At 36.6% G+C, this 13,083-nt stretch overlaps 1 protein-coding gene across 25 annotated transcripts in view; it reads right to left on the reverse strand.

The window, feature by feature from the left end:
* kcnma1a (potassium large conductance calcium-activated channel, subfamily M, alpha member 1a) overlaps positions 1-13,083 on the reverse strand; it is a 214,760-nt gene that overhangs the window by 96,828 nt on the left and 104,849 nt on the right. For all 25 annotated transcript variants that reach the window (XM_048204318.1, XM_048204313.1, XM_048204309.1 and 22 more), the window contains exons 4-5: positions 387-480; positions 96-207 (exon numbers count right to left, since the gene is read on the reverse strand). In XM_048204318.1, the coding sequence (XP_048060275.1) occupies positions 96-207; positions 387-480 (206 nt within the window). The remainder of the gene's footprint in view (positions 1-95; positions 208-386; positions 481-13,083) is intronic.

Raw genomic sequence — 13,083 nt, forward strand, 5'->3', positions numbered from 1 at the left:
GGTCTCATCAAGTTCCTGTGACTGCTGCACTGGGGTTCAGAGACTGACAGGAGGGTCAGGAGGAAAAGGAATGAGGAGAGTGTATGGAGACTTACCCAACCAGCTCCTGTTCAGATAAACTGACACAAACACGGGCGGTACGGTGAAGAAGTCCACCACTGAGTTCACCTCCAACCAGAACCACAGCTTATCATTGGCTGCTATGAACTGGAAGAAGATGAAAAGGAAAACAGATCACTATTACATCATTTTAAAGGTGATCATATTTTAGTAACATTAGAATGAAAAACGTCTGGTCAAACATTAAAAGTTATCAGACCAAACATATTACTGGGTGTGTGAAATGTGATAAAAATGTTGAATATGAAATTTAAATATGTACTTACACGCAGGCCAAAGTAGAGTAAGAAGAACACATTGAATGCCATGTCAATTTGTAACGTGAAGTCTTTGTAGAAATTCTGACAGGATTCTATAGGACTATGGAGAAAGAGAAATAGATAGATGTTAATTCAATTTCAAACAAATTCATGAATTGGCATGAAAATAATGTCACAGTGCGAACTTAATCTGAATGGTCCTAAAAATAGGCGCTTTTTTAATGCAAAATGTATTTTCTTTTCTTTCTGAATTTGAGGTGAGCTGTAACCTGACCATATTTTTTTTGAGATTCACCCAATAACACCTCATAAATATGAACATACAATATAAAATACACTCTGTAACATTATCAAACTTGCCTTTTTGCATACTTTTCCAGATATACACACACACATATATATATATATATATATATATATATATACAGTACAGTCCAAAAGTTTGGAACCACTAAGAAAAATACAGTAAAAAACAGTAATATTGTGAAATATTATTACAATTTAAAATAACTGTTTTCTATTTGAATATATTTCACAAAGTAATTTATTCCTGTGATGCAAAGCTGAATTTTCAGCATCATTACGCCAGTCTTCAGTGTCACATGATCCTTCAGAAATCATTCTAATATGCTGATCTGCTGCTCAATAAACATTTATGATTATTTTCAATGTTGAAAACAGTTGTGTACTTTTTTTTTTTCAGGATTCCTTGACGAATAGAAAGTTCAAAAGAACAGTATTTATCTGAAATACAAAGCTTCTGTAGCATTATACACTACCGTTCAAAAGTTTGGGGTCAGTAAGAATTTTTATTTTTATTTTTTTAAAAGAAATTAAAGAAATGAATACTTTTATTCAGCAAGGATGCATTAAATCAATCAAAAGTGGCAGTAAAGACATTTATAATGTTACAAAAGATTAGATTTCAGATAAACACTGTTCTTTTGAACTTTCTATTCATCAAATAATCCTGAAAAAAAATATTGTACACAAATATTTTGTACAATTGTACACATTAAATGTTTCTTGAGCAGCAGATCAGCATATTAGAATGATTTCTGAAGGATCATGTGACACTGAAGACTGGAGTAATGATGCTGAAAATCCAGCTTTGCCATCACAGGAATAAATTACTTTGTGAAATATATTCAAATAGAAAACAGTTATTTTAAATTGTAATAATATTTCACAATATTACTGTGTTTTACTGTATTTTTAATTAAATAAATGTAGCCTTGGTGAGCAGACGAAACTTCTTTTAAAAACAAAAAATCTTAGTGGTTCCAAACTTTTGGACTGTACTGTATATATATATATATATATATATATATATATATATATATATATATATATATATATATATATATACACATACATACATACATATACATACATACATATACATACACACATACACACTACTTATATATAACCTACATAAAAGTTCACATAAATAATACATTACTCAATTGCACTATAATCATATTCATCCCTTACATACAATAATTTATTTACATACTGTTATTTGCACTTTTGTTTATATACATTGGTTATGTACTCTGTACAATGACAAAATTTATTCAAATCTAATTTAATAACATTTTAGTTGGAGTTAAACGTGTTTTAAAAACATGAATAGTTTATGACTGTTACAATTATTCACTGTATCATGAATGCATTATAATACTGTTTTTTTTTTTTTGTTGTTTTTTTTTAAATAAATTATATGTCAAAGCATCACAGCAAGTGTTCAAAACAGCTCTAAAATTTCGAGACAGTCAAGACATCAGGAAAAGTTGAAAGACGAGTTGAAATATGATTCAGGACTGTCTTAAAGCACCAGGTGCCATTATCCATTAGTATAAATCTTAAAATATATAACAGCATTGCTGATTTATTCAATACATCTGGGATGGTTAAATCAACTGCTGAATGATTCAATTAATTAAAAGTTATTATTTCATAAGCCAGAAGCCTTTGAGCTTAGGTTAATGTAGTGCTGCCCTTTCACTGACATTATCATTGATCTCATGTAGGAAGTTATTTAGAGACCAGCCCTTGAATTCACTAGACATAAATGATGTGAAACTAAAGAAAATACTGCTAAAATAAGGAAAAAACTGGCCCATAATGAAAGCTTAACTAGCTAAATATAGCCTTAAAGGGATAGTTCACCAAAAAATGAAAATTTGTTGCTAATTTACTCACCCCCAGGCCATCCAAGATGTAGGAGACTTTTTTCTTCAGTAGAACAGTAAAGAATGTTTTTTGGCGATTCATATAATGCAAGTCAATGGCTACTGTCATGTAGAGAGCATATACATATACATTTATACAGGCAAAACAAAATTAATACCTGTGGCTCCTGATGATACACTGAAGTCTTATGAAGCAAAACCATTGTATCTGTAATAATATTGTAAATAATGTCCAGTTTCTTGCACAGACCGATTGTTTCACTTCATAAGACCTCAATATATTGCTAGGAGCCATGGGTATTAATTTTGTATTGCCTCCATATTTTTTTTTTTTTTTAAATCTCAAAGTGGCGGTAGCTATTGACTTGCATTATATTAATCACTAAAAACATTCTTTACTGTTCTGCCGAAGAAAAAAAGTCACCTACATCCTGGATGACCTGAGGGTGAGTAAACTAACAGAATTTGTTTTTTTTTGTTTTTTTTTTGGTGAACTATCCCTTTAATGGTCGGGAAGAGCTTTCTATCAAGTTACAATTAGCAGCGTCACAAAATGCACGACTGTCAACACATGTACGCTGTGAAACACAAAGCGCCTGATCCTTGAGCTCAATGTCACTTCACACTCTGCAATTACAAGAGATCTCCTGCCATGTGGCATCCATGCAGAAAGTATCCCTGCTCAGAAATCTTAAGGCCTGAATGTCATTCTTGACTGCCTGGGCCATAAGATGACACTTTCCCAGGACCTTACAAAGATGTGGGCTGCTCTGAGGTCAGCTGAAAGCATGCTATGCCAACTAATAACGGGGTAAACAGTGCTCAGGTGCTCCTGAGCTTCTAACCAACACTAGGTGGCCTCAGTTTCTAATCGAGTGCCTGTGGAGGACGTACAGCAATGTCAGTGCGCACAGAGCTATGCCACCCTGAGGGACGCACGCAGTGGGCTATTTTAGGCTAGCTATGTGTCTTCATCATCTTCTTTTACAAAGATGCAGCACTGTGGCACTCATTCAGAAAGGGCACAGAAATGAATGTGTATCCTGAAAAACTCCCATGTGTGCTGCAAACATCCCATTATGTGATAAACAATTCACATCATTAATCACTATCAGTGTACACTTAAACAGTACAAAAATTAAGCTGATGGCGAAAGAAAAAAAGGACGACCGAAGTCGGTGATGGTGTGGCACACAGCAGGTCTAGGTTAATACAACAGTAACTGATTTAGGCCAAGGCACCATTTCTAAAATAAGAGTGATTTAGCACCTGCAAGGGCACCGGACAGCTAAAACCTCAGTCGGAGGTCTAAAAATAGCCTTTCTGTTTTAATTCCTCCCTGAGGTGCTCTCTCTGCATGTGCTTCTAAAATAGGAAAACACACAAAGCAATGCCTCTGTGTTTTCTTCCTCTTAATGAAAACAGGAGGAAGAGAAAGCTCTAAGCAAGGAAGATGAGAGACTGAAATTTATTTAGGAGCTGCAGTTGATATTTGCAGCGATAGTCATGGCAGCGTGTTCAAACAATTCTCTGTTCAAGCAGGAGAAATGCTCAGAGGACTAGCTAATCTTCAAAGAATCACACTGAATATTTTTGAGAATTTCCATCCGGTTTTACCAAATACAAATACGCACATGGAGCGAACGGCACTGCAAAGCCAGCCTCCCACATACAGAACTCAATTCTCACAAAAACGAATGGCAAGATAAAGAGAGGCATGCGAATTGAAACGGCATCTCTTATCTACTTATTGATTAAGCCCCCTCAAAAAGAGGTCACACTGGAATGAGCGTTTTAAACTGCTTTCCTGCCCTCTGCAAGAACTGTGTGTGATTACCTCGGGAAAACACAGACCGCATATCAAGGCTTTCCTTTCAGTGATAAGACCCTATTACTGCAAAAAGCTGCAGAGTCATAACTGGGCAGAGCAAAACCTCCATCTCTGCGTTAATAAATGACATTGACAATGTTTGCCACCTTAGCAGTGAAAGAAATCTTGAAGAATCTGTCAGTAATGAGATATAGCTCAGACAATTATTTAAAGTTGAAACTAATTTAAATCAGTTTTTGCTACTGATCAACACTAAAACATTTGTCTTAACATTCTCATACTTACAAGTCACAAAACAAGGAAGGATTTTTTTAGTCTAATGACACTCTGTAGTTGCCAAAGGAAAAAAAGCATTTTCAAATCATCAATTTTGTTTAATTTAATAGCACCACAAAATCATCATACAGTGTGAATATTCACTAACTCAGCCCTTTGCTGGTGAGGCACTTTGCGTATATTGAGATATTAAATTAAGCTATTACTGCTGAAGCCTGATATTAAAATTAGTTAATATTTCATCAGCTGCTGTAATGCATTATTAGAGGTCTATATGATATTGAAGCCTGATACTAAATATCAGACACAGGCATGTATCACAATCTTGGAGAACATCACCTGCCAATGTCTCTCTTTCTCCTCCTCTCTTTCTATAAAGAACAAGCTGCTGGTGTGTGGGAGATTTTCAAAGCGTAGGGACGCTGCACTAGAATTAAACGGGGTGGATTATTCATCCCTGCAATGCAGTGCCAGGATATTTATTTCTGTGGCTTCTCAGTGAACAGGCCGTGTATTTCCCTGCCCTTTCACAGTATAGTGTCCTAAAGCTTTTCCAGGTCAGTGCAGCTCAGCCTAAGAGCTGTATATAGAAGCATCCATTCATATAACCAGTTTAGAAAGCAAGACGTTTTTTCTGATCTTACTGCATAAATAAATTCATTAAGCCATGTCTCTGTGCTCCTTTATCAGTGCTTGTACTAGTAGGTTTCGGCATTGCAATATGTAACTGCGCTAGAGCGCTGATCACCCAAAATGTCATAAGTGGGACAGAAAAAAATAAAGGCATCCCTTGAAGGAGAGCTTCCCCTGTTGTTGCCCTACATATTTCTTGCTTCATTGTTCAGTCCCCAAAAAAAGTCATTGTGGACTAGGGGGAAAAGTACAGACTGTTCTCGTTAAAAATATGACAATGAAACTACAATGTTAAGAAGTTTTGTAACAACCCTACAACACAGCAATATTATATGATGCATTTGTACTTGATCTTCATGTAAAGAAAAGTTTTTTAGCCTTTAGTATGAATATGTTAGCTTTAAGGTTATGAATAAGGTGTGTTCCAAAACAATGACAAAATTCGCATTTATGAGATATAATCATTCAAAACTTACAGTGTCTCACTTCCACTAAAATGGATCACGGACATCACCGCGCAATTCAGCTTCTCATCAAATCTTCTGTCCAATCAAATGCTCTCTAGAATCTGAAGTCCCACCCCTCCTACACTATAAACAGATGCTGAAGCTGAAGCTGCAGCTGAAATTGGTCATTTATTCACACATTTACTAGTTTCTACATAGTGAATGGCACATAGTGCACTATATATAGTGGATAGGGAAGGATTCAGACAGTGTAAATATGCTTTCCATTGACGCGAATGAAGTCCGTTTTCACGTTAGTGTCACGTGAACCACTGCAGCGTGAGCAATCTGCTCTGGTCCAGAGACACGAGAAAACAGAGCGGATCATATGCGCGAGTTTGGACCTATTTGCATTCTGCACAGAATGCTGTATTTTAAAGTGATATAGAGGAGATTAGGAGGAGAAACGAGCTGTGATATAAACAAAATGCTATTGGCCATTTTTAAAAAGGGGCGGGGCTGTTCGATATATCCCGCCCTGTCTTCCTGTTTCAGTTGAAATTATGTCAACACATTGAATAATGGTTTGCATTCCAAGACACTTTGGTGGACCTTTAAGGTGGTAGCTATGCTATTTTGGGTGATTGATATGCCATTTTAAGGTGGTTGCTAAGGTGTTCTGGATGGTTGATACTGATAGAACGTTGTGCTAGGGTTTTCTGGGTGGTTGATAGGTTGCTACTAGGGATGGGCAATATCTTATTATTTGCGCTATACCGGTAAAAATTCTCACCACAATAAAAATTTGTCTTCCCACGATAATAATGATAAAGCCTTGCTGATGATGCATTTCTGTGCGCGATCCATTCGCGGCTCACGTGCAGAGCGAAAACATCTATGGTGAAAGGCAGACATGAAGCTCAGGAGGAGTTTATTGCTAAATGAGGAGCTACCTCTACAATCTGAAACTAGTACACACATTTTTTCACTCGAGAATTGACGTGCTACATGTAAACGATATTCTTTGTTGTATTTTCCTATAAAAAATAATGAGAGTTCATTTGGAATTATTCAGCCTTTAAGAATAAGCAGAAGCTACAGCCGTCTTGTCCTGTAGTGGCGGACCTATTGTTATTAGTAGCAGAATTCGTAGTATTATTATTATCTTATCAGTATTATTATTTATTTTTATTTTTTTTACAGGAACACTGAATGACCAACAATGTCTGAAGCACCACCACCAGTCCTAAGTTCAGTTAAAATGACAAATATGCATTCATACGTTTTTCATATCACCTATCCCTAGTTGCTACTAGGTAGCTACTAGTGGTTTACAGGGCATTGTTAGGTGGTTGCAAGAATGATGGGTGGTTGATACCATGTTGATAGGTGGTTGTTAGGATGTGCTTGGTGGTTGATACAGTGTTGTTAGGATGCTGGGTGGTGCTTGCTACAACCAACTCCACTAATAATGCCAGGGCAACAGGCCCAGGCATTGTGCTATACAGTAGGTTTATTACAACTGGCTTCTTTCAACAGAGTCATGCAACAAAACACTCCGCTCCTGAACTGAGGATCAGTCTGTCCAAAAGAAATAGTGTCCTGAAAATTGACTCCTCACACAAAAGAAGGATTATCCAGAGAAACTCAGGGGAGGGTGGTAGTTGGCCACTAGAGAGAGCTGTGCATCCACAGCATTGAGTGAAGTGCCCCCCTGAAAGCCCGACATGTGCACTAAGGCGATGAAAAAAGAACCCCTCCCTCCCACTCCTGTCTGCAATTGCTGCTTTCACCCTTCATCAAATTTTGAGTTACCTTAGGGAGTAACCATCAGCTCAGAATCACTCAAAATGTCCCACTTTAGATGTCTACTGATGGCTTTTTTAACAGACGATTACGTTGTCTATTTGTGCGAACATTTGAGAGATGCATTCGACGTTCTGTTGTTCCCTGTTTACATGTGCAAGAGGCCAAATCATGTGGTTTGCTCCAGACATTCTTGAACAGTTGTGATAATTAGCAGCGTAAATGAGACGTAAGAGTCGTCAGCGGATGATCCATTATCGAGACCATTAACGCTCGAGTCACGTGGTAGGGCAGGTCAAATGAGGAGCTCAGAGGGTGAGAAGTTGCACACATCTCTCTCTGGTGAGGACAGCAGCAGTGGAGGTTTCAGCTGCCAGGACTTCAGGCGGTAACTCTAGAGCCAAGCGTGATGTAGATCATTAAGAGCACATCACAACACCCACCGCTGCTGTCACAACCTGATCTGGAGCTGAACCGGGAGGGAAAGACACAGGCAACTAACAAAACACTCATATGCAGACACATACCAATAGGTTCATGTCTTCTATCTATACCATCTTAAACAGGGTCTCGGGTACTAATATATGAAAATATAAAGTGAAATGGATGGTTCAATCAAAAATGAAAATTCTTCTCATCATTGTCTCAATTTCATGTCATTTTAAACCTGTATGACTTTCTTTCTTCAGTGGAACATTTTGAAGAATATTTGCATTTGTCCATATAATGAAGGTCACTGGGGTCCAAAATAACGCTGGCCTCCACAGACTTTCATTGCATGGATGTTCCATAGAAGAATGTCATACAGGTTTGGAACATACATTCTTTTAACTTCAACCAAAAGTTCAGAGGCTAAAGTTCAGCTAAATGTTTATTGTCCCTACCATATTAAAATTAAATAAATTTAACAAATGAAATTAAAATGTAGCAATGTAAATATGTATATCAATAATGCTAGTTACAATATATTATTATAAAAATGTCACAAATTCTGTACATCTACACTGCAATTCAAAATTCAGTCAGTAAGGTTTTTTTAAGATTTTTTTTTTTTAGCAAGGATGCATTAAATTGATTAAAAGTGATAGTAAAGGCATTTATAATGTTACAAAAGATTTATATTTCAAACAAACGCTGTTCTTCCTATTTATCAAAGAATCCTGAAAAAAAAATGTATCACGGTTTCCACAAATAAACTATTTTCAACATTATTAATAATAAAAAAATGTTCTTGAACAGCAAATCTTAGAATGAGATGAAATATGAAATTAAATATTACAATGATTGAAGTGACAATGAAGACTGGAGTAATGGCTGCTGAAAATTCAGCATTACAGGAATAAGTTACATTTTAAAATACATTAAAATAGAGAAACAGTTATTTTACATTGTAATAAAATTTCACAATATTACTCTTTTTACAGTATATTTAATCAAATAAATGCAGCCTTGGTGAGCATAAGAGACTCCTTTCAAAAACATAAAAAAAAAAAAAAAAATTGTGATGGTGTATATATTTAAATAGAATCACAAAGTATGCAAATCTTAAGTATTTGTGTTGTCAAAAGTACTGAAATTTTAAAAATGTGACGATACCAGCATTTCCCCTTAGCATTTTGAGCGCTGTTGAGCAGATTCTTAAACACCTCTGATTGGCCATTATGTTCACAAACTCAACAGATATGTCTGTGATTGGCTACAGTGATCAACACTTCAAAAACATGTTGTAAATAGACATCTTTGACGCTCTTCATCGAGCGAGTGCTCATTGAGAGCACTTTTGATGACACTAATAAGGTAAATATATTATTAAACCTTAAAATGCATCAAAAAGCATTCCATCTTCTATCTCCACCAAAAGATCCTGAAAAAGCCTGATAAATGTTGAAGACCTACACCAGAAAAACATCCTTCTAGATAAGCACTTCTATCACTCAACTGCTCACTCATGGGTTAACCGCCACACTGTTTGAGTTGTCACACCACTGTCTGTCACAATTTTAAAAGAGCCTAAAGTGTCTATATGACTATCATTCATGTAGCACTGTTCAGCCCCCCTACAGAAATTATTAGAGAGATGTCCAATCTGACAACTCCAGTCCAATAACAGATCTAGATCACTCGGTTAGGCTCTTTTATCTGGAATCCACCCACACTGCAATGCTAGAGAATTCAGGACATCGTGTGTCTGCAAAAATCCCCTGACTGAGACCACGGACAATAGATGTGACAGGACAGCTTAGACTTAGATGTCAGTCAGTTTGCCGAAATGAAGAGCCACCAGTTCACACAAAACAGTATAGAGCGGAAGTCCTCGACCAGGTGGCAGGAGGATGTTATAAAAAGATTCAAATATATTAATTATTTCCATTTTTCCCTCAGTTTATTTAGCAGAAATACTGGAGGGAATATGATATATTTTATGTTTCGTATGTCCTCAATACATATTCTATTGCTGGCTGCATACAACAACAAACCTGTTAATCAAATTGTGAAAGAACTGCTTGGCTGGAGCCAGTCAGCTCATTCCAATGTAACAAATGAGTCGACTGATTGGCAAATTAATCACAATCAATGTTTTACACCGCCTAGCTAGTCTCTTTATACCATGTACTTCCTAGTGTTATCGCTCTAAAATTAATGATAGACTGCACGTCTGGACCAGAGGTCGCGTTTGACGGACAGGATGGAAAAAAATCCGTCATAATCAATTATTCCCCATCATTTTTAATTTTTAGATTTTAATGATAAGACGTTTAATAGTTTCTTTTTTCGTCCATATTTTCATTTTTATTCACGAGCTTACAAGATAAGCAAATGGGCCTAGGCTATACATTTATTTATATTATGAAAAGAAAGTTGTACAAAGACCGTGTGTCACTTCTCAGTTTTCATCTTGAACAGTTGTCACGGATTGTGACTGAACGCGTTCATCCCTTCCTCTTTACTACTTTAGAAAATATGTTGCAAGATACCTTACCGAAGTCTGTATCACGTCTTAAACAATTCAATCAGAGTTGGAAACAATGTCACATAACATTACACCTGAGAAAAACCATTCGTTGACCATAAACTTGATAGTCAGCCACAAAACAAACCATTCAAATCAAAACTGGATTAGAAACTTAATTATGTAAGTATAAGTATTATAACTTTATTATAAAATGTACTTAAATTGGGTGCTCGCCTGTGTGTAATCAAATGCATCGTTTTCATTTTATTCTGGAGATTGAACTCGCGCTCTGCAGACACACTGGAGCGCACTCACTGCCTACTGGACTGGGGTGGAATTACAGTTACAAGTTACATCAGCCTCAGTGTAATCTGTCAAAATGACGGATGGCCTTCAGATTTTTCAGAAAATTTTTTGGTTAACGTGACCTCTGGTCTGGACATATCTTAAGAGAATTCAATTACAGATAATATATGTTTCTGGTAAAAACCAAGATATAATTGTAATTCTCCTGAGAATTTGTTTTTTTTTTTGTCACCAAAAAAAGCAATATTCTGCTGTTGGAGAGTTTTGTTATTACTGCTTAGTGCATTAACCAGATGTACGATTTATCAATCATTTATCAAAAATTAAACTCACTCATACTGCCAAACATTTCCAAAACATCATTCCCTTTTCTCAAAAAAACTTGTCCCTAATAGTAGACATTACGCAGGGGAAATGTTTTAATTTAACTGATGCAGTGCTAATATATAATTAGTATCCATGTATAAATCAAAATCTGCAGACAGTTGCTTTTCCATGCTTTATTATATCCATTTATGTGGTTACAGAAAAATCATATCCACCTGTTTCTGCGGGGCGCTACTGTAAAAGAGAACGTGGGTACAACTTCCGGTGAGGCGGCGGAAGTAGCATACCAATGGTATTTTGTGTGCTAATTAGCGAAGAGGCTAAGCGTTTTTTGGATCATTGTTTACTTTGTAAAGTTGCAAATCTTTATGAGAGATGTCGTTACGGTGCTCAGGGACAACATCTCAGTTTACTACATTATTAGTTAATAATATCACAATACAATAAACAGTTTTCGTGGCCTTAATTGCTCTTTACTTTACTGACCTTCCACAAAAGTGCTGCTGCATGACTAGAGCATCCTGACCCTGCAATACTTGAACAACCCGCTGTCTGTACTTCCCGTCACTGATGCTAGCACCAAAGCCTTATGATGTGATATTTTACTCCTTTTTTATCGTGCGTGCCAGAGCCAGTCGCGTTTCCACTGTATGCGATGCTAAAGGCTACTTATGTTAACCATTGCGATAATAAATACACACGTTTATGGAAAATATCAGAGACTGCTTGAGGAATGAAGATGTGATTATAATCGTGTATTTATTTGGTTTAATGTTTTATCTGTCTCTTCCCTGTGCCTTTGTTGATTCCTGACAAATGCATATCTTTCACAGATTCACACACTCCGGTTAACTCGTATAACTCATAACTCCCGTTGTCTTCTCATGAGCTCCCTCTGTTGCTCTGGCTGAAAGGATCAGGATAGACGGAGAGATCGCTCAAACATCCTCGGATAGCAATCATCGCATAATTTAGAGGAAAATAAATAGAAATGCTCCGAAAAGTGACGTAAACATAGGGTATGTTATCAATATATTTCTAAATGTGTAAGCCTTTGAATTTAAAAGCCTTAGTGGAGTTGTTTTTTGCATTCTTGTGATCGCAAATAAATGGAAGCAGGCGCAACTGAATAGGTCTGTGTTTTCTTTTTATGTCAATATAAATATCAGTTAGATTTAGCATGATTGATGTGCATTCGACATAAATTAATACATTACTATTACTGTAACATTTTTTTTTATTGTAAAACATTGTTCAAATATTGATGCCGGAATCTTAAATCTTTAAGTAAAAAACAAACGTTCGCAAGTTTGGATCGTTAAATCTTGAATGACTGTCAACTGTTAAATGAATGAGTGTCACGTCCAGCTTGTTTACTTCGAACCGGAAGACGCTCCCACGTTTGACGCAAGGCCTCATGGGGCGTAGGAAACTTGTGGATAGAACAGTGAAATCACTCCAGGTGTGAACAGGGCTTTATGCAGACAACTTGGTTTACGCATCAGGGTTTTTCACACTGTGCTTAACCCCGGGTTATAGTGGTTCTAAACACCGCTTTTAACCCCGGGTAAAGGAACGTTTCACACTTTTTTAGAATCGGGGTTAGCACCGCTTTTTACCCATGGTTATGAAACCCTGCTCTGGAGCATGGTTAGCACCACTTTTGCTGTGTTAACCCCGCATTGCGGTGCCAAACTTGTACAGTGTGAAACGATGCAGTGTTAGAATGCTACAGCTAGATGCTTAGCAAAAGACAACCAATCACGTACGAAACACAGCGCATTGTATATAAACAGTAAATTCAGCGATTGAGAGGAAAAATGTCAAATGCTGACAGAAAATGTGACAATTTGAGTGAAGAAGAGACCATTTCATTCTTACCTTTATAGTCCGAAATGTCCATTCATTATGAACTCGATAGTACAGT

The sequence above is a fragment of the Megalobrama amblycephala genome, linkage group LG10 (genome assembly GCF_018812025.1).
Source record: "Megalobrama amblycephala isolate DHTTF-2021 linkage group LG10, ASM1881202v1, whole genome shotgun sequence".
NCBI classification, from domain to species: Eukaryota; Metazoa; Chordata; class Actinopteri; order Cypriniformes; family Xenocyprididae; genus Megalobrama; species Megalobrama amblycephala.